We start from the raw sequence: 21,274 nt of genomic DNA, 5'->3' as shown, positions 1-21,274 counted from the left end.
TATTGTCAAAAATCTCATTAAAAGACCAAAACAAACAATGAATTGATCTACTACCGAGCTGCAACGATTAGTCGATTAATCAGTCGGCAGATTTTGCCAACTATTCTGATAATCGATTAATCGTTTTGAATATTTTTTTAAGAAAAAAATGCTAAAATTCTCTCGTTCCAGCTTCTTACATTCAATTCTTTGTATAATTACATTTGCACATTATATGTACTGTGTATAGTGTGAACATTCGCACATTCTCAGTCAATATCTTAATATCGTGTCATGGCTTCAGAGACCGAGGTGCAGATTTACAGATTACCACCACTGACGTATGTATTCTATATATCGTATTTTCACTTTATTTTATCTTATGTTTAGTAATATTATCAAGTGGGTTTCATTTTCCATCTTATGTACATTGATATGTTTTTATGTCTTTTTTGGTGTAAAGCACTTTATTATTATTGTTTATTTATTTATATATATACTTTTTTTTTTTTTTAAACTCTAACAGCACTTTTCACCCACTTAAAATATTTCACCAATTATCACCTGTCTTTTGTGGTACTTGATGGACTGTTGGTCGGGACAAAACAAGACATTTTACGTTGCATCTCGGCCTTTGGGAAACAGCAATCAACATTTTTCACCATTTTCTGACATTTTATAGACCAACCGACTAATCAATTACTCAAGAAAATAATCGACAGATTACTTGATAATGAAGATAATTGTTAGTTGCAGCCCCTAACCTATTAACAAGTATTGTGTGTGTATCCAAAGCTTGATATAGCTTATTCCTCTGTGCCTTAGAGCTCCATTGTTGTCCAAAAACTGATAAAAACACATCAATGAGCAGCACTGTTGCACTTGATTACCATGAAAACACACACTGTAGCTTATTTTGACTTTTTAAAATCTTCTTCTGTTTTAGTATATTTGAAAATGTAACATGTCAATGTCACCTCAGTTTAACACAGTAAATTTATATTAAAAATACACAATCAATGCAAATCGATTGTCCTGTGTATTAATCCGCCACTGAAAATAGTCCCCAACAAAAAAAACTACAGCTGTTTTAGGCTTTTTTTTTTTTAAAAATGGAAAGTATAAGTTTGTGACCCATTTTAGAAAGATTTTGCAACAGGAACCAGCAGGCTTGTACCTGAGTGCCACATACGGGGTAGGGAAGGTGAAAAGTTCAGAGACACAGGGGCCTCAGACTTTAAGGGGCAGGAAAACTCCCCTGCAAACAAGGTATCAGGTATGACGTTGAATCTCTATCAGCTGATAATCAAACAGCATCAAATAATGAAGATGCTGTGCTTTAACCTTTAATTTAATCTTTTCACAACTTTTAAGCGTAGGCAGAGACAGTACCCTTAACATTTGGATCCAGTCACGACAAGCCCTGTGAAATGTGTGTTTATCAGCTTGTATGGTTCACGATGCTGGTGGAACATTTTGTGTACGTGCTGCAAAGAGCTGTCAAATCAGGTCAGCGCAGGCGGCATGTGCTATTTTGTGTGAGGATCTGGTGATTATTACCTAATCTTGAGGTACGGAGTTGAAGAGGTGCCCTGTGTCAAAATACAGTTTATCATTTCAAACAATATTGTGCTTACCAGGTATATATTCCTAAATAAATTTAAATAAAACTACTACAAAGTAATTGTGCACACTACAAACCTGGATCCAGTTATGTTCCAGGATAGCAGTACTGGTTGGTATAATTGTAACAGCATTTTTCAGTGTTTTCTGGCATTATAGAGACAAAAAAACTTCATCGACTGTACAAGAATAATCGTTAGTTGCAGCCTTAGTGTAGTCAGCTGTGTTAGCACTGCGCGGTTCCTGATACACACTTACTCCAGCCATGCTAACACATAGTTTGGTCTTTTGAGATTTGTTGACAATAAGAAAAGCCTAGAAGAATAACACCATTCTTATCATTTAACTCTTGATAATCTGGAAGCCAATCCTTATTCTCACTTTGCTTTCATCACTTTGATTTCACCCGCTGATATTACTGCTCAATATGCTTGTTATTTCATCATAACTACTGCTGTAGAAATATGACTGGCTTATGTTGTTCTGGGTGTAGCTTTTCCTCGTCTGTAAGCTCACCATATACCGATAAATCATCTAAAACTATGACTTTAGCAAACATCTAGAAAGGATTTTGTGAGATTTCCTCAGCAAAGGATCATGTTTGCAGCTTGATAGAGTGAGATATCTCATGTATGATAGATTGTGTGATCACATAGATAAGATCAGCAGCATATTACAATAAACAGTACAATCACATTGTAGTTGTAAGTGCACATCTGTTCATTTTGGTATATAGGATCAAGTGTTTAAACTGGGTCAAACAGAGCAAATTATTCGTAGTATTTGTTTTGACTTTTATGGCGTACCAGATGGTAACGGTTCATCACATGGAGACAGTTTAGACCAAATCAGGTGTGCTGTCAACCACAGAAGAGTCAATTTTGAACATCTGGCACACCGAGCGAGCTGGTGCAAACATTAGGAATTATTTGCAGACCTGTCAGACCCAGAGTGTGATGTGTGTTAAGGGTGACACACAGTGTGTAAGCAGGTTCAGAGGCTGGTGATATACTCTGCCCCGTTCGCCGAGGCCTTGTCTTTGTCTCCCTCTGTGGGCACGCTGCTGTACTGGCAGCCAGGGGCGACGTCGACAGCAGGTCTCGCTGGGTCGGGCAGTGCGGAGGGTTGACCTTGCTTGGATGACTTCCTGTCCCTTTTATCCAGCCAGCAAAATGACACCATGAGAAACACGGCGGATGAGGCAACAACGGCGCTGCAGGCAAAGAAGACATGGAAGTACTGGCCTGTTCTGTCAACCAGGGCTCCTGCAACAACAAGAAAAATCATCAATGACGTCAACATTTTAGGGTTTATCTGTTTGGATGACACTTTATTTTACAGGCCTCATATTTCCCTGTAATTTGTTAGAAAGGAACTGATATCTGACTGTAAAATTCAACTGAAACTTTGTGGAAAAGACACATTATTGGGCACTAATTATAGGAAAAATTGAGACAGTGATGATTGGTACATTGGAAAATAATTCATTCCAATTAATTGCAAGTGTAATCTAGACCAGTGGTTCCCAATCTGAGAGGTCAAGACCCCAGTAAGGGGTTGCAAGTCAAAAAAACACATTTCTTGAATAATTTGATGAAACTGAAATTATTCAAATAAAACAAGGAAGGAAAAAACAAGTCACAGCTGGTGCAACCATTGAAGAAGGGTCGCAGGGACGCATTCCTTCAGTTTAAGGGGTCACAAGCCAAAACATTTTGTGACCACAGGCTTTAAGTCCTTTAGCAGGTCAGTGGAACATATTTGTCATTTTGCTCTATTTCTGATTCATTCTGTACACTCATCTATTGCAAGTCCGTCCATCCTGGAAGAGGGATCCCTCATCTGTTGCTCTTCCTGAGGTTTCTTCCATTTTTTTCCAATTTAAAGGGTTTTTTTCCCCAAGGATCGAGGATGTTGTATTGCTGTACAGATTGTAAAGCCCACTGAGGCAAATTTGTGATTTGTGATATTTGGCTATAAAAATAAAATTGACTTGACTCAAACATGCAAAAATGTGAAATTTGTCTACAAGAAAATATACAATGCAACAAATGTGAAGAATAAAGTTTCTAAATAACAATGAATAAAGATTTACTTTAGTTTAAATAGAGCAGGTCTTTCAAGGAAACTATAAACTCAACTCAAACAACTGTCTGAACCGTCTCTATTTTCCCTATAATGAGTACCAAATTACAGTAATTTTCAGTAAACCTCCTAGAAAATGACAACCATGTAAAATAAACAATAAGAAAATTACCCCTTTTTAAATATGATTTATTCAGATGATTATAAGCAGTTAAGCTCCAAAAGCAACTCATCTGTGTGCTATATTGATAACCCAGCCCTTTTTTAAATTATATAAATACTGTGGGAAGCAAACTGGGTCACTGACTGCGTGTGTAAAGCAACTCTGTTGGGACTTCTCACTGTGTCCGGTTATATACCCTCACATTAACGGGGGAAGCATACCTGTCATCTGAGACAGAAGCAGCCCTGAAAGAGAGCCTCTGCCCTTTCAACCACTCTGCTGCCGCTAACCTCCGCTCCTCCAAAATGGAGCACAGACTGCCTTCTTTTGTTCTCTGTGCAGCGGCCAGATTGACTGAGAGCAAGCTGTTATTTACTGCAACCGCCTGGAGCAGGAGTGGCTGAACCTTCTATTCCTGTAGTTCTGCCATTCAAATTCACACAAGCAGAATCAGCGCCCCACAGCACACGAAAACATATGTGCAGGGCAGACTCCTCTGACTACACGTGTGTGTTTTGCACAATTTTGCATTGTTTTTGAGTCTATTTCAATGTTCTTCTCTGATTTATAGTCTATGGTAGATTTCGACAGAAAAGACGGACATGCAGCAAGAAGCTGGACTGAGCTTCAAGGTCACGCCAACGATACTGATACTGGTACATTTTGTTCTAACAAGCCTTTTCCACTACAGGAACTAACCAACCTGCAACTGAACTTACCGAACCTCCCAGTAACAGACTGCTAACAGTTCTAAGAAAGTTTCTCCTGTTCAGGATGTTTGATTTGTTAATCAGAGGAAAAGAGGGCGAGCTTTATCTCCTCTCTGGCTGTGTTTATTCTAAGCCAGCTATGAGTATGAAGTGTGATCAAATTACAATGTGATGCACAAGAGGAAAAGAGGAGCTGCTCACAACTGCAAAACATAAAAATAAATTGTAGATGGTAACTTGAAGAATCTTTGGGAAAATGTAATTGTTTAATTGGCAGTCGTGTAACATTGTCCATCTGTGCATGTATTGCCTCATTTCCTTTTAGTAAAAGTAATTTCTTGCACACTAACTGAAAACAATATACTATGACAATTAGTGTATACTGTAGTGAAATCTGTATATTATGACTATGTTGTATGGGACTGTGTTTTAGGGGTCCCACCCACTAAAGTTATTTTTACCTCCAGGGCAGCTTCTCCATGAATAAAACAGTTTACACCTAAAAGTTCAATCTGCCTGAAGCCTGTAAAACCACACTGAGGCAGTTTCCATCTAGTATATCATCAAAAAACATTTTTTTATTATAATGTGATTATATATTATACAATTATAATGTATAACTGTGTCCTACATTATCACCATATCTTTCCTCTCAATCTCTTGCTCTCCTCGCTCTCTGTGTGTTTACTTTACCTGCCAGTGGAGGCCCGATGAGCAGTGTGACGCTCTCCATTATAGCGATTAGACCCAGAGCTGAGGGGAAGCGGCTCATCTCCACTGTATCCATGAGTACAGTGAACATCAGGGAGCCCACCACGCTCATGGACAGCCCATAGATCGTCACATAACTCAGCAGTACAGAGAAACTGGGCCCGATGCAGCAGATACTGTTACTGAGCCCGTTGACCAACAAAGCCGAGGCAAATACATAGATGTGTCGCCCTTTGAACCAGGGCATGTTGAACATGATGCCGAACGGCGGCCGCACCACGATGTTAACGATGCCCAGGATGGAGAGCAGCATCGCGGCCCGGCCCTGCTCCATGTCGTGGGCTGTGGCGTAAGGAACCAGATACACCAGGGGCACCACAAACCCGAGCATCATCCAGGTGATGCCTATAGCGAACACACGGTAACGTGAGTTGTTGCGGAGCTGATCAAAGGCCATGTGTTTGCTGAGGGAAGCCGCCAGGCAGCTCCATATCGTCCTCACCCTTCCTTTCCCCTTCTTCACACTCTCCACCTCTGGCGGAGGGGGTCCGTGGTTCATCAGGGGTTGGCCTCGACGCTTGGGGGCCTGGAGGGGCCTCATCACCGCTCCGCACACGCAGCAGTTAAGCAGGACGGCCCCCAAAACAAGAAAGCTTCCCCTCCAGCCCAGCTCTGTGTGGAGGTAGTTACCCAGGAAAGGGAGAGTGCACAGGCCCAGCGCGGTGCCTGTGGAGGACATGGCGTTGGCAAACACACGTCGACGCACAAAGTAGTGCCCAAGGATTGTCACAGCTGGCTGGAAGCTGAAGCAGAAACCAAGTCCTGTAACAAAGAAGACTATGAGTTTCATCATCACATGCAGTATCGTGTTAACTGATTTAGAAAATTATGTGTAGAATAGTTGTGCAGTAGTTATATAGATGTGTAATTTTCAGACTAATCCTTCCCAGCCCAATATGAGGTAGACTGTACAACGCTGTACTTCTAGTGGGGCTGCCGCCTAACAGTTGACCAACCGTTGAGAGAGTCTTAGTCGACCAAGTTTTCATTGGTCAGTTAGTTGCAGGAAAAGAAACCCCTCAAACTCAATTTGGGAGCTGCGACTAGTCAAAATTAGGTAAAAACTTAATATACGGCTGGAAAGTGTATAAAACCCGAGAAGAAACATGGCAATGTAACTTCATCACTCAGTCAGTGACCCCGTCCGCTGTAATAACAGCTGGGAAACCGCCTAAAATGATAGACGGGAGGATTTAATGAAACTAACTGACCAACAGGACTGAGAAAAGGTAACTCAGTCTCCTTGCAGGTTGTTGCGACACATTCAGAATCGTTAACTTTTGCCTTTAGCCTTTTGCCGTTAGCATTCTCGTTAACGTTTGGCTCACTTTGTGTGTGCGCTTGTTAAATTTATATCTTAACATATTTTATTTATTTAACATATATTTTTTGTTAACAATGTTATTTATAACACCTTTCTCAACCCTGGAACTCGAACCATTTTCTGATGCCCCACAAAATATATATTTAAATAATTAAATTAATATCATAAACATGCAACGACTAGTCAACTAATGGCTTGAACTAACGACTATTAGTCAAATAGGAAAATCTTTGGTCAGGGGTATCCATGATTTCTAGGATGTAGTGAATCTGGTTTATTGTATTACAACTTGGGTTTTATTTTCGCACTTTTTGGCTATGATTCCTGGCTAAAATTATATGATTGTTCTCACCAAGTAAAGAACTGATGATGTCCAAAACTACAAAAATGAGACCCAGATTGTAAAAAAACTAGAAATCACCTTTAAAATTTTGATTTAATTGATTTTTCTGGTCAGTTGGAGGCTGAGTTGCACAATAATCTAAAAAACTCTTCATATTATCGCTGTATACAGCTGTTATTACTATTGTGTTATCTAATAATTGCCTGTCTACATGAGTTGCAACATTAGCTTTCATTCATTCAATGTCTCTGTTTTGGTCTCCACCAACTCCTGAGAAAGAAATCTCTCCTCAGCTGATGGATCCACTTTCTTCACCAGCTAGTTGCTAAATTTGCCTGCTGCTCTCTGTTGGGTAGGAAGTGCACAGTTGTGTGTAACCACAGTCATCAAGCGTCAGCTGGTACAATAAATCTTTGTTGGATGTTTGCTGACCTGTAATAACCCCCGCGGTGATGTAGAGCTCGGTGATGGACTGGGTAAATGAGCTGGCAGCCATTCCAAGTCCACTCAGGACTCCACCCAACATGACTGTCGCCCGGCAACCAAGTCTGTCCACCAACACGCTACAAAAGGGACCTGTGGATGAAATGTAATGCTCTTAGTTTAATGCATACTGGAGGTGAAATGAGCAAAGGCTTATGCTCGCAGAGGCGAGGTCATTTTCTTAATCCTGCAACGTGTTTCACATAACTTGTGCTAGGCGGTAATCCGTACCGTCTGAATGACCTTTTTAAGTACTAAAAGCTGAAAATATGCTCTCTCACTTAGTCCTTTACACTATACATTATGGTATGAAAGACCAATGTGTGCACATGGTGTGTACCTGAAGTTGCTCTTGTTTGAGTCTGTGCTGCAGCTTTTTATTGACCCATCAAACTGTCAATATATTCTCAAGATGACGTAACGTTTCAGGACACAATTAATGCTACAGAACAAATTTTCCCACCATCTAATTACTTAACTATCTTAACTACTGGCAATGAATAACTTTTACCGGAGGAGGAAGTTTCACTTTGTGTATTCTAAAGGTTCGACACTAAATACAGTGGTGTATATTGGTTAAAGGTTGCTACGAAAGGGTAGTAAATTCAACACATTCTTGCTTTGTTGTTCAGCAACAGGGCTGCAGTGTACTGATGGGGATAATATTGAGACTTATAAGAGCTTATGTAAGCCAAACACACAGGTGTCAAAGAGCTTGAAGCATCAGTCAAAGTGTTTGAACCCTAACGTTTGCAATTTTTCACTTAAATGTCCCCTTAAGTAGCTTCAACGCCAGATAAAACATGTTCTGCTCACAGTTTAAAACATCACAATTATACTATCCTTTATCGGCTTGTTTTTGGTCTGTATTACCTTGAGGTCAGCTCTATGCAGATATAACATTAGTTTCAATTGATAAGCTGAATCGATTCTTCACACTGGACACTATCACTTCCGGACATTCGCAGATGTCCTTTGTGAACTGTGAGCAGCTGAACGAAGATAAACCTGAGATTATTGTCATATTTCCGTAAGCTCAGGGGAAATTTCTAAGATCAAAGCACTCCTGTCTCCAAAAACACCCTGAGAACTGAGTACAATACTCACATCTCTCCCCCACACTGTTGAAACTGTCTATACTCTTGAAGTGGTAGAAAAGTCCCTCCACATATCTCTAGTTTGTTCAAAATACAGCTGCCTAAAGATAAATCTTGTGTTATTCTATATTTTTCTTATTGTCAAAAAAATCGCATGAAAAGACCAAAACCGACAATGTGTTAGTCTGTCTTTCAATACTTTACAACTTTCCTACGCTGTCTGTTGCACTCAAGTCCAATAATTCCTACTGAAATCTATGTAAATCTTTGAAAATGGGTCACAAGTGTATCGATTTATTTTTTTAAGGCTCATAAATGTCCTAAAACTTGTAGTTTGTAGCAAATGTTACTTAAACAGGAGTAAATAGTGCATTTATTGGGGACTATTTTCAACACACAGTTTAATACATATTTGGTGCTTCTGTGAGTATTTACAGCAGCAGGATGTAGGATGTAAAACCTCTGCACCCCTTTAGTGACTACCTGTGACTTTTTGGCATTCTGATTTTTCAATTAAAATTGCACAAACAAATTTTATAGGCCAACTTTTATGCAATAATTTGTTGTGCCTTTTAGAGATCATGATCTTTCAAAATGTTCATAATTTATCATTTTGTTTAGAGCTGCAAAGATCAGTTGATGAATCATTTAGAGGTATTTTTAAAGAAAAAAATTATCTTTTTTCTGGTTTATTTGACAGTAAACTGGATATCTTCAGATTGTGGACTGTTGGTCGAGACAAAACAAGACATTTGAGCATGTCAGCTCAGGCTTTGAGAAACAGAGATCAACATTTTTCACCATTTTTTACTATTTTAGGCCAATCGACTAATCGATTAATCAAGAAAATAGTCAAAGTTGGCTGGGACAGTAGTGCTGTTCCTGTAGCCCACAGCAGGACAGTTCTAGCATCTTTCTCTTAATCTGTTTAACGGACGACACCTGAGAGTAAACATCAAAATCCTTTCAGAAATATTTCCACATATACTGTAAATAAAATATTTACCCAGAGTTGATAATCAAACTGAATCGTCATTTCATTTTCACTTCATTATATTTATCACTGGGAAAATCAGAGATGTGTGCAGCCGTTTGTTTACATACATAACTGATCTGTTCCACATACGATACAAAAAACTAAAGGAAACAGAGATCCAGGCAGTGTAAACATAGCCTGGAGCTGTGTTTTCAAAGGGAGTTAAAGTTTGACAGCATTGCAAAGTCACAGACCAGTAATAAGTGTTTTTGTCTAATGTAACCTAATCTTTTGATTAAAAAGAAAAGAGGGTGCGGTAGGTTATTTTTCATACATTTGGAAAGTTAGTGAACAACAACCAGAGAGCTGCGGTTCAACTTGAAGTGGAGGGGAGGTGGAAAGAGGAGGGAGGAACATTATCAAACCAATCTGATAAGATAGAGACGTTGCAGAACGCTGCATGACTTTGACCCACTTCACTTTTGTTTTTACATTGAAAGAATAACTGTTGATTTTGCACTTTAAAACTGACAGCAAGTGTTTGGATTAACATCTCAAAAACCCTGTCTCTGATCCCTGTGATATATTATATCAGTCTCATGGACTGAGTTGAACGGCCAGACTAACATCTCCTTACTCTTTACTCTTTTTGACTAGTTTAGACAGGAAACTAACAAACCTCTTACATGCACTAAATACAATATTCAGGATGCAACATCATAAAATCATAAACATAAAACTGGTATAGCAGCCAGACATGAACCTCGATCCTGTATATTGACTTTTACACAGAACACACTACTTCCCTCTTTCATGACTGTTAAATAATGTTGATAAGACTGCGTCACAGAGGAAGGAAGACCACATTACTGACAGTAAAGATAGACCGTTTGTGAACCACACTGAAGACATGTGCACCCTAACCCTAACCCATGAGAGGATAAAGACGTCTTTATGATCATCGGATTCTGACATTTGTGTGAATAATACACAAGAGATGAAAACATCCGAAAGAGCCCTAACTGAAATCTTAAAGTCTCATAATTTCCTACATAAAACCATAAAAATATCTATTATAGTACTATAGGAGTACACATACAGATACATATATAATATAAGTACTGAACACTTTATTTTAAGTCCACCTATTTAGCATTTATAAGAGTTACATAAAGATGGTTTTTAACACACTTACATGTAGTTGTAAGTACATTTAAGTGTAATGTATTTAATGTATTTGTCAACAACAATACCTCATCCTGTGGGCCCCTATAAGTGGTGTATAAACAGATAATGAATGATGTGTAAGAGAAGATGGCTGCTGCATGTTTTCTTTTTAAAGTATTGAATAAAGTCAATCAATCAATCAATGATAATATTGTAAAACAGTTGTAATAATATAAAAAACATAAATTGCAGACAAATACTGTAGATTAATAAACACTTTATATCAGTTTATAACTGCATTATGGTGTGTTATGAACATTTGTTAAATGTTTATATACTGCTTATAAATGCTCAACAGGAAGACTGAAAATACAGTGTAACCGTGTGACTTTCGTAACAGCGTCTACAGCAGTCATCAGTGGTAGTTATGTGGTAATGGTAAATGCTAAAACACAGCTCAACAATAGCACAAGTAATGAAGGGTCATAAAGTCAGTGGCTCGGTGGTCAGAAAACTCAATAATGTAGGTAACCAGAAATATCTATGAAAGGTTTACTAACATTAACATAAGCTTCCGGTCATACAGACCAAGAAAGGCTGATTCAAGCTTCTCAAATGTGAAGTTTTCTGGTTTCTTCAGTCTTCTATGACAATAAACTGAAAATCTTTGGGTTGTGGATTGTTGGTCGGGACAAAACAAGACTTTAAGGTTGCATCTAAGGCTTTAGGAAACAGTGATTGGCAATTTTTTTTTTTATCATTTTCTGACATTTTAGGCCAAACAACATTGCTAACATTAGCATAAGCTTCTGGTCATACTAGACCAAGTCAGGCTGCAGCAGCAAAACCCCCTGAGTCTATTAATTTAAGCTAGAGTGCATTTAATTTCTTATGAGTGCAAATTACATTTGAAAAAGAATTAATGTGCCGTGTTATGTTTTTGAAGTTACATGAAGTCACTTTAAAATCTTGGATTATTATTAATTTTATAACCCTATTCTGTATGTGTCGATTACTCAAAGTCACTCAGGGCTGTGGGGAAAAAGCAGGCAACACTTTCTCATGAAATAATCTGCTTTAAATCAACACCAAAAACAGCAAGACAGTAAAACAAACCCAACTTCCCTCTGTCAGGGTTCTTCACAATGCAAAACCAGCAGGTAGAAACTAAAATTACCTCCAGATCAGGGGGCATTAACGGGCATCTTTTACACCTTGTAATACTCATAGTATTGTAATTGATAATGAAATAATATCTTCAGTCATCTGAGTCAAATAAAGTGGAGTGTTTTCCTGTTCAGCTGCAGTGCAAGAATTGAAAAAAGAGGGAATTTGGCACTAAAAACTAAAAAAGACTGTAACACAAGGGTCAATAAGAACATGAGGGATGATTACAGCAAGAAAAACATGCTCATTTGAGTGTATGACTTGTTTTAGGACACACTTGAACTCATTTGATGTAATCGGTGCAGTAATTGAGGTCACACATTAAATAAATAGAGAACTAACTAAATAGAGACCTAGTTTTTTTCCTGGTCTGCCCGTCTTACCTCCAGCATGAAGCGCTGACGTCATGATGGAGGGCACCCAGGAGGTTTCGCTGTTGGAGGCGTGGAACTCATTCTGCAAGTCTGTGTAGAAGATTCCCACACAGGAGGGGAACGCCAGGGTCAAAGCCAGGACTATGATAGTGGCAACCAGCACCACCCACCCCCAGCCCCCATCAGGAGCTGTTACTGCTCCCGTTACAGCCACAGAGTCTCTGTTTTCACCTCCCTGGCCCCCTTCCTCCAACTCACAGTCGATGGCCTCTTGAACTTTATCGTGCTCCATGCCGTTGGCACGCTCACGGACCATGGAGGCCTCCGAGTGGAGGCAGTGATCACTCGTCCCTCTGATTCCATTTCTCTGAGTCATTTTCTGCTTGGCAGGTCAGGCGAGGCTCCTGTGTTAGCTCTGCAGGGTGTGTAATGACTCCTGCTGTCCATGTCACTATAACTGCTGCGACCTTTAAGCACACCTGGAATGACAACATTAGAGGTTCTGAGTGTAATATCTTAACAAAACCTGGATGGATTGGCATGAAATTTGGTAAAAACATTCAGGGTCAATTAATAACTTTGGTGTTCACCTGACTTGTCACCATGCCACCAACATCAGGTCATATTATAGCCTCAGAGGTACTTTGTGTTCAGTGCTTATTGGCACATTTTGGATGCTAACACACTAAACTAATATGGTGAACATGGTGAACATAAAACTTGTTAAACATCAACACTGGATCACAAGTTGTTCTTTATACTACTTCAAAGTGTTGCTGTAGTTTTGACCTCTTCAAATATCAGTATGTCAGCATTGTCCTTGTGAGCATATTAGCATGGTGGTGTTTGCATATCTCTGATATCTCTTATCATTGCTATTGCAGAAGACACCCCGCTGTACCTCCCACTCCCTGCCCCCTCAATTCTGGTGATCCAAGCTGTTTTAACTCCCTGCTGTGCTGCACTGAGGATATAAAATCATGGATGGCAAAAAGCTTCCTGCAGCTAAACCAGAATAAAACTGAAAAATCCTCATTTTTGCCCTCCAGGCTTTTTCAAAACCACAGTAAACACTCCTGTGCCTCTAAAATTGAATGTTAATGTCCATGCAAGAAATCTCAGAATTATCTCTGATTCTGGTTTAAAATTTGATTAAATAATCAGCTCTGTTATCAGCAACAGCTTCTTCCATCTTGGACCACTTACAAAACTAAAACCATTTCTGTCTGTTAAGGATTGGGAAACTTTAGCACATGCTTTTATCTCCTCCCGCACTGACTGTTGTAATTCTCTGTACATGGGAAATAATGAGTCACCTGCAGCTGGCTCAAAACAAGGTCTTTCTTCACTGGTTGCCAGTGAAATGCTTTAACCTAAATTTAACTGAGTACTTCATGACCTTGTACTGCACAGCAGGTTGGCTTCTGTCACTGAATTTAACTATTGCATCTCTCTGATCTTCTGTTTGTTTGTTCCACATGCACATGAGAGTCCAAGCTGTGTTCTCCTCTCTCTTCTCTCTCTATTTTCTCCTCCTGTCCTCTCGTGTCTCTGAGGCATCTCTTGTTGGACCAGCAATATTGAAGGCATTTCCTAAGGTTTTAGATCTGGTTTCGCAAACCTGCAGGAGTTCAGCCCCACCTCATGTCTCTGTCTCTCTGAACGTCTTTATCCTTCTGTGTCTCCTCTGTGAATAATGTCATTTCTCTTCTCTTGTGTATGTGAACGGTGTGATGTGAGTCTCTCCTGTGTGTGCATGTGTAGTCTGTCATCTTGCCAGGTCTTCATGTTGATAGAGGTCATGTGGTTCAGGTCCTATTCTGTTCTGGTGGTACCTGAGGGCTGCTTGGTGTCATCTTCATGACATTCTTCATATATATTATAAATCCATCATGTTATCCTGTTCAGTGCTGTATTCTGTCATTTATGTTGTATTCTGGGATCCCTCCTTTGTTGTTCTTCCTGAAGTTTCTTCCATTTTATTCCCTGTTAAAGGATTTTTTAGGGACTTTTTCTTTATTTGAATTGAGGGTCTGAGAACAGAGGATGTCGTATTGCTGTACAAACTGTAAAGCCTCCTGAGGGAAATTTGTGATTTGTGATATTGAGCTATATAAATAAAGTTGACTTGACTTGACAGTTAGTCTCTCGTTATTAGATCCTCCCCCTCGACTGATATTTTTAAAACCCGTCTTAAATCCCATTTCATTTCTTCAGCCTTTTAATATTCATCAGGAAGTCATGAATGGTCACACTGTGTTTTATTTATTTACTCTCTGTAAAGGATTTGTTCTCTGTGCAATGCTGTTGTGTTTTTAAGATGTAAATCCTCATAACTATATCTGTGTTTTCATTTAATTGTATTTCTCAGTCTCTGTAGAGCACTTTGGTCAACTTTTGTTGTTTTGTAAATGTGCTCTATAAATAAATTGACTTGACTATTTCTTCAGCCGCTAAACGCTCCACTATGTTTACCAGTTAGTCGCTAACTTTATCTGTCTGCTTTCTGGTGCTGGTCAGATAATGTACAGAGAGCATATCAGGGTTTTTCTGTTACTGAAAACAGCTGACTGCTGCAGCTGTAAACATGAGGTCGATGAGAGAGGTGGGAGTGAACCCAAAACAGTAAACATTTGGGCCGTAAAACCAAAACAATGAGCTAAAAGACACTAAAATGCTCTGTAAAGCTGAGAGGAAGTGCAGTTTGAGTTGATATCTCTCTACATGTGACCCTTTACACATACTAACTTCATTCAATGTTATATAAAAAAATATTGATCAGAACAGCTTTAATAGAGTTTTAAAGGAGGACATTAAGGATGTTCTTCGTATTTCGAGTTTGGAGTCCAAATGCCAAATGTCTCACTGGCCTCTGTCTTCAGCCTGAGACAGTCAGCATAAACATCCATCCATAAACAGGAGTATGTGGAGCTATATAAACAATAGTGAATGGAACAATGACAGAAATGAGCTCAAGTTAAATTAATTTCTGGGGGAAGTGAGAGTAACAGTGATCTAGCTGACTGGAAACAAAGGTGTGAATGAGGTTTTGTACATCCTAAAATAAAAAAAATGACCTAATCTTTGATAAAATGACTGCTAGTCTCCTGTGCAGAATGAAAGCCCTGAGGTGCTGCAGCATGCCTCACATATTTCCTGTGTATACTTAAGGACTAAAAACCATCATTTTGGTTCAATCGGCAGTTTAAATTAAAAGAAAGCCAGACGTCAAGGTCTTTGTCTGCAAGTCAGACTGTGAGCGAGTTAACAAAGGAGAGGTCTGGTAGGTTTAAGGACGAATGAAGTATCTGTGTAGATGCGAAGGGAATCTAGCAAGCGTGAGACTGCATGCACTTGTGAAAACGCGAGAATGAATAGCCCTCTGTGCAAATGTTCCAGCAGAGTTTTCCCCAAAGACACTTAATATCATTTCCAAATGCACCGACTACTGAGCAGAGCAACATCCTCTGAGATTATGTTCCTGAAAATATAACTCTTGGCTAATGTTAATGCACTCAGCCATTTGCACCACAGTGTGTGGCCAAACATCTGAAAATTAAACCATTATGTTATTGTTGAACATGGGAATTTCAGTATTTTACAAATGCTTAAGTGTCTCAATATACAAAAACTCCAAAGAGATCCAAACTGACTACTGGGAAATTCTTACCTTCTGAAACACAAAGTGCTCAGGATACAGACACCTCATTTTACCACAAGTATCAGTGCTGATAACGGTACAGATCACTGAATGAGTACATTTTTTCTTATTTTAACAACATTACACTGGTCAGCAGTAATATAGCAGCTAATTAGGGTAAAAGAAATGCAATTTATTTTCTTTTGATTACTGTCAAAATGTTGCAGTGTATTGGGCATTTGATACTATGAGTAATCACAGTAAAAACAACTATTGTATTATTCTTTCCAGCATTATTACAGATTTACTGTACGTTATATAACTGAAGTATCTCAGATTTGGTGTCTTGAATACGGAACAGAAACTGAAGCAGTGAAGTAAAACTACAATAGTCATGTTGACTTGCATGAACATAAGATTTACTGTTGTGTAAAAGTCAAACTGCATTGTCTATATTTACAGCTATTGAATATTTGTCAAATAACATTAAAGTTTTCAAAAGCAATTTTTATTCAACATCATTTCAAATACTGACTTTTGTATCGATTGCACACGCTGACTGTTTTTAGGAGAATTATTTACTGTTTGACAACACTTGATAATGGCCATTTTATTTTCATGTACAGTAATAACAGACTTACTACATGATACGTTACCTTATTTAATACAGATGTTTTCATTTTGGGTGTTATGTGAGATTTTGAGGCTAATATTAGAAATATACTGTTTTGTGTTAAGAGTTTTGTAAATTGAAACAGTGAAAACTGAGCTGCAGCAACAGTAAAATACTGTAATCTGCTGATGTAACAAACTCCACTCTTCTAGTTTCAGACTTTCCATTAGATTTTGTAACCTGGCTGCAGGGATTTGCTCCCATTCAGCCACAACAGCATTAGTGAGGTCCAACACTGATGTTGGGAGACGAATGACTGTTGAATGACATTGAAGTTGGTGAATTTCTTCCACACCAAACTGGGAAAACCAGTTCTTTTTGTATAAAATATCATTGTGTTCTATAGTATTAACATCTATCTTGAAATAAGGGGCCTAACCGAAACCTGGGACCAGTTTGTGTGTCTCATGTATCAGCATTACCTCCAAGTCACAGAGCTAAGCATCTGATTTTCTGAAAAATAAATACCGGTGACCTTTGACAAACCCAGAAGCTTGTTAAACAACACTTAAAACTGTTCTGAAAGTGTTACTAAAAACTCTAAAGACTCATATAAACATCTGGATGAAAAAAATATTCCATCTGTTAACCTATTTCCTAAGTTGCACTTTGTTTTCCTCATCCAAACAAAGATGATAGCCCCACAATTACATATTTCCTTGAGCAATTTGTACAACACAACCCAAAATAAGGCATGTTATTATCATTTATCAGTTTCTGTCCAGTATCTTATACTTTCATTCTGCTTGTGTTACAAAAACAGCAAGTACAGATGTCATATCTGGCATCCTGGATTAGGAAATACAATCGCTACGTGAGAAATCTTTATTCATTGTGCAACAGACAGAATATGTTTTCGTCCAGATGGTTAAAAGAATCTGGCGAAAGTTGGACGCTCTGGGTTTTTCTAAGGTCACCGAAGTACTTATTTAACAGGAAATCAGAATATCAAACTGGAAGACAAATTATAAAAAAATCATATTCACAACAGGTTAAAACACAAAGAAATATTCATACAGTCACAAGAGATGTGCAGGCAGAGCCAAAAAGCTAAAAAAAAAAAAAAAAAAAAAAAGGCTTATCAAACATCATCATAACAACAACATGTCAACAATCAACTTTCATCTGCTCATCTGTGCAAACCAGAATCTACAAGTTGTTTGAAAAATAGAAAAGTACTAAAAGTTAACTGAGGAATTTCTTATCTGAAGATTAGTTTACAAAATTACTGGGAACTGACTTTCAGACTCTAGTGCCTCTATTAGAAACCCAAAACTGTGTGTCTGAAGTTCTTGAAAATGCAGGTTGAAGCTGCTGAAGGCTCCTGGTTTCATAGTTGTGAATAATGCTAAATGTACCGAAATGATAATTTAAGGAGAGAAAGCTTCTTTTTTAAAATAATGAGATAATTAATGATAAATAATTTAAATATAATTACATGCACTCAACAACCTGAAGTTTATTAATTTGGAAAAACACTGAGAATGGCAGATCTTGCAAAGGGAGATTCTGGTCTACTCCAGGAAAATAAAAAACCTGAAAAACAGCACAAACATTGACAAAACTATGCAAACAGGACAAGGGTATCTACATACTTCTGTCCTGCTGTCCTGTCACTTTCTTCCTCTTCCTCTATTGCTCTTACTGCTGAGTGTGCAACAGATCAGTGAGGGAAAGGCTTCACATATCTGAGCAGTCTGAGCTACAAATACAGCAACAACAGGGGCGGACTTTACCATTAGGTAAGGTTAGCAGCTGCCTGGGACCCCCAACTAAAAGGCCCCCAACAGCTATAGATTTATTAAGATGTTTAGATATGAAAAACACTGAATTATGTTACTATTCTAACTAGGGCTGGGCGATATGCACAAAATCAAATATCACAATATTTTTGACCAAATACCTCGCTATCGATATTGTGACAATATTGGAGAGACGACAATTGATGCTTTCACAAAATATTTACACAATGAGTCTGTTAAGTTCAGAAAACTTATGCTTTATCACAATATTACGATATCCAAAATCTAAGGCAATATCTAGTCTCATATCACGAAATCAATATATCGATATATTGATATGTTACCTAGCCCTAATTCTAACTCATTCTACCCTGAAATAACTAACAAAGGACCCTTAAAGCATTTAAAAAATATGCAACTGTATACTTCTACTTCTACCTCAGAGGAAAACATTGTAATACTACATATACCTGACAGATAAATATTAGCCTACTGGTAAGAATTAAAAGCTCCACCTTGAACAGACGTTAAGTAAATTTATGTGCATTGTCGTAATAATACCTCTCTTTCACCCTTCACTTTTAAGTAAAAATGTGAAAGCAATACTTTTACTTTCACAGTATTTTTACTGTATTAGTAGTTCAACTTAAGAAAAAAGTTCTACCACTGCCAATACCAACATTCCCAGTTAGAGAAAGGGCCCCTCAAATGACTAAATCCACCTCTGAACAACAGCATCTTGTTTTATTTTCTGTTTCACCTCTGTGCACACTGCACACATGTTTCCTGTTATTCACGTCTAATTGTTCCTAATGGTGGAATCAGTAAGGAAGACTATATTACTCCCTTGTTATCAAATAAAAGTGATGCTGAGCCGCTGATCTTTCATGTGGGACAGCCCGTGGAGGGATGAGAGCGCCTGTTTTTATATGTCAATAATGGGGTTTGTACACAGGCATAAAACAGCACATAATTAGCATTATCAGCATTAAATATATCTGTACATATCTTCAGCTGCATTAACACGAAGCACCATTTCTTACACGCTCACGCACATGTAGCTACTCGTAATTATATCGATTTGTTTACAGCTGAAAAGCCCAAATAAACACGGATATACAGTCCCCACATCACCGGAGCTCCGTAAACCACATCTTCCTGGTCCTTTACCGCTCTAAAAATATTCATAAATGTCCATAAATATTTTATTTCAGCAATTTTTACTTGCCTGATCCGCGCTTTCCGATGAAAACGATTTGAATCTGTAATTTGAGCCTCTTTCGTGAGTCTCTAAGTTTAAAAAATACACCGATCTCTCACCTTTTTTTATTATGGTAGTGGTCGTCCAGCCACAGGCGCGGTCGCTCCTCGATGACTGCCGGAGCAGAGGCGGTGGGTCGGGGGTCTGCTCGTCATGAAGCTCCAGCTCACGGTGGGAGGAGACTGACGAGACCGGCTGGGAGGGGATGCGGGCTGTGCTGTGCAGGCCTGAGCCCTGCGGCACCACAATACAGGCAGCCAAGAGGTGCTATAAGGCCTGAGACTCTGCTTAATGAGCCCTAATGGTGGACACTTGTTATTCTGCTGGTCTGTGGTAAGTTAAAGGCAGCTGGTCTCTAATAGCAGCAATACAGTGTGTATGCAGCAGTAGCATGGCCGCATTAACCTCCTGTGGGGCCCCGGGGCAAAAGTTTGTTAATGGGCCCAGTGGTGTGGCGTCACTTTTCCCCTAGGTGGAGCCACATATCGATTTTGGGAGCCAGAAGCGACCATATTTGGACGATAGGGCGGAGTTAACTGTAATGCTAGCTGCTAGCTTGGTTAGCACGGTGCATTACACTCTATAGTTAACTGTGATAATGCTAATGCTAATTTTCGCTAGCAAAAAACAGGCTTAACACCATTAAAACAAAATGTTACAATTAACTTTCATCAACTGAAAACACACTGCAATAGTGACAGCTACAGCTACGCCTATACTCTGTGAATCTGGGGTTACGCCATGGTTATGCTACCTAACCAATGTTGTGGCTGTGGCAGCGACTTGTCAATCACAACGTAGATATGCCCTAAAGCATACCCTGTTTTATCATCTATTTTATTCTAAATGGGACCATAATTTACAAAATGAGTACAATGATGTATTGAAGAAGACCTGATACTATCATCAGGAAAGTGTTTACTGAGTTAATAAATCAAGTGAGAAGTAGGGTCATTTTCCCATAGACTTCCATACAATCAGACTTCTTTTTGGAGCTAGTGGAGTCGTCCCCTGATAGCCAATAGAGAGAATGCAGGTTTAAGGCACTTCTGCAATGGCTTCACTTTTCAGACCCGGAGCTACCTGCTTGCTTGAAATGGAACTCCTGACCTCGTGGTTACGACACAGGAAGTCATGTACACAATAAGTGTTCAAGTGGTTAAGTCGTGAGGACACTGCTGCTAGGAAACATGGATGCCAAAAGACGCCTTGTTCTTCTGTCATTCTTCGCTTCTTTCCAGGAAATGTTAACTCACTTTGTATTTCAACATCATGTGGAGGAACAAGAAATGAGACGACAAAGATGACAATTTTTTTATATACATATAAATTAACTGATACTCAGTGTAGCCTGTAACTCTGGGTGTATAGGGCAAGGGAAAAGATGAGGCCATTGGGAATATCAACACTTTCCTCATATATATTATCCTCAGACAAAAAAAAAATATGTCTAAAATTACAATATATTAACTTACCATTCACCAAAAAATGAACTTCCATGGCCTCCGCCATTTTGGAAAACGTCAACAACACGTCACAACTCATAAACTCAAGAGCTTTCAGAAAATTTCCACTTCTGAAGTCGTGAATACCACAAGAGGAGGGCATTCATATGGATTCTTGTCGTGAACACGGTAAACATGACCCCATTAGGAGGCAGCTTACAGTTCTTGGTAGTTGTGTGTGTTTTGGCTGT

The 21,274-nt window shown here is 38.8% G+C and overlaps 1 protein-coding gene across 2 annotated transcripts; it reads right to left on the bottom strand.

Annotated features, from left to right (window-relative positions):
- Nucleotides 1-1,095: 1,095 nt before the first annotated feature.
- Nucleotides 1,096-19,886, bottom strand: slc16a5a (solute carrier family 16 member 5a). 2 transcript variants are annotated; one of them, XM_044338368.1, is made up of 6 exons: nucleotides 19,638-19,886; nucleotides 15,933-15,935; nucleotides 12,272-12,741; nucleotides 7,431-7,574; nucleotides 5,254-6,093; nucleotides 1,096-2,867 (listed from the first exon to the last, which is right to left on the bottom strand). In XM_044338368.1, exons 3-6 carry the CDS (start codon nucleotides 12,636-12,638, stop codon nucleotides 2,596-2,598), a joined length of 1,623 nt encoding a protein of 540 aa, XP_044194303.1. In that variant the 5' UTR covers nucleotides 12,639-12,741; nucleotides 15,933-15,935; nucleotides 19,638-19,886; the 3' UTR covers nucleotides 1,096-2,595. The 2 variants fall into 2 exon arrangements, with proteins under 2 accessions (XP_044194303.1, XP_044194302.1); XM_044338367.1 differs by lacking the exon at nucleotides 15,933-15,935 and having other exon boundaries at nucleotides 12,272-12,743; nucleotides 19,639-19,885.
- Nucleotides 19,887-21,274: the final 1,388 nt, after the last annotated feature.

This window comes from Thunnus albacares, chromosome 20 (assembly GCF_914725855.1).
Source record: "Thunnus albacares chromosome 20, fThuAlb1.1, whole genome shotgun sequence".
Lineage (NCBI taxonomy): Eukaryota > Metazoa > Chordata > Actinopteri > Scombriformes > Scombridae > Thunnus > Thunnus albacares.
This window is presented reverse-complemented; position numbering and strand designations above follow the sequence as displayed.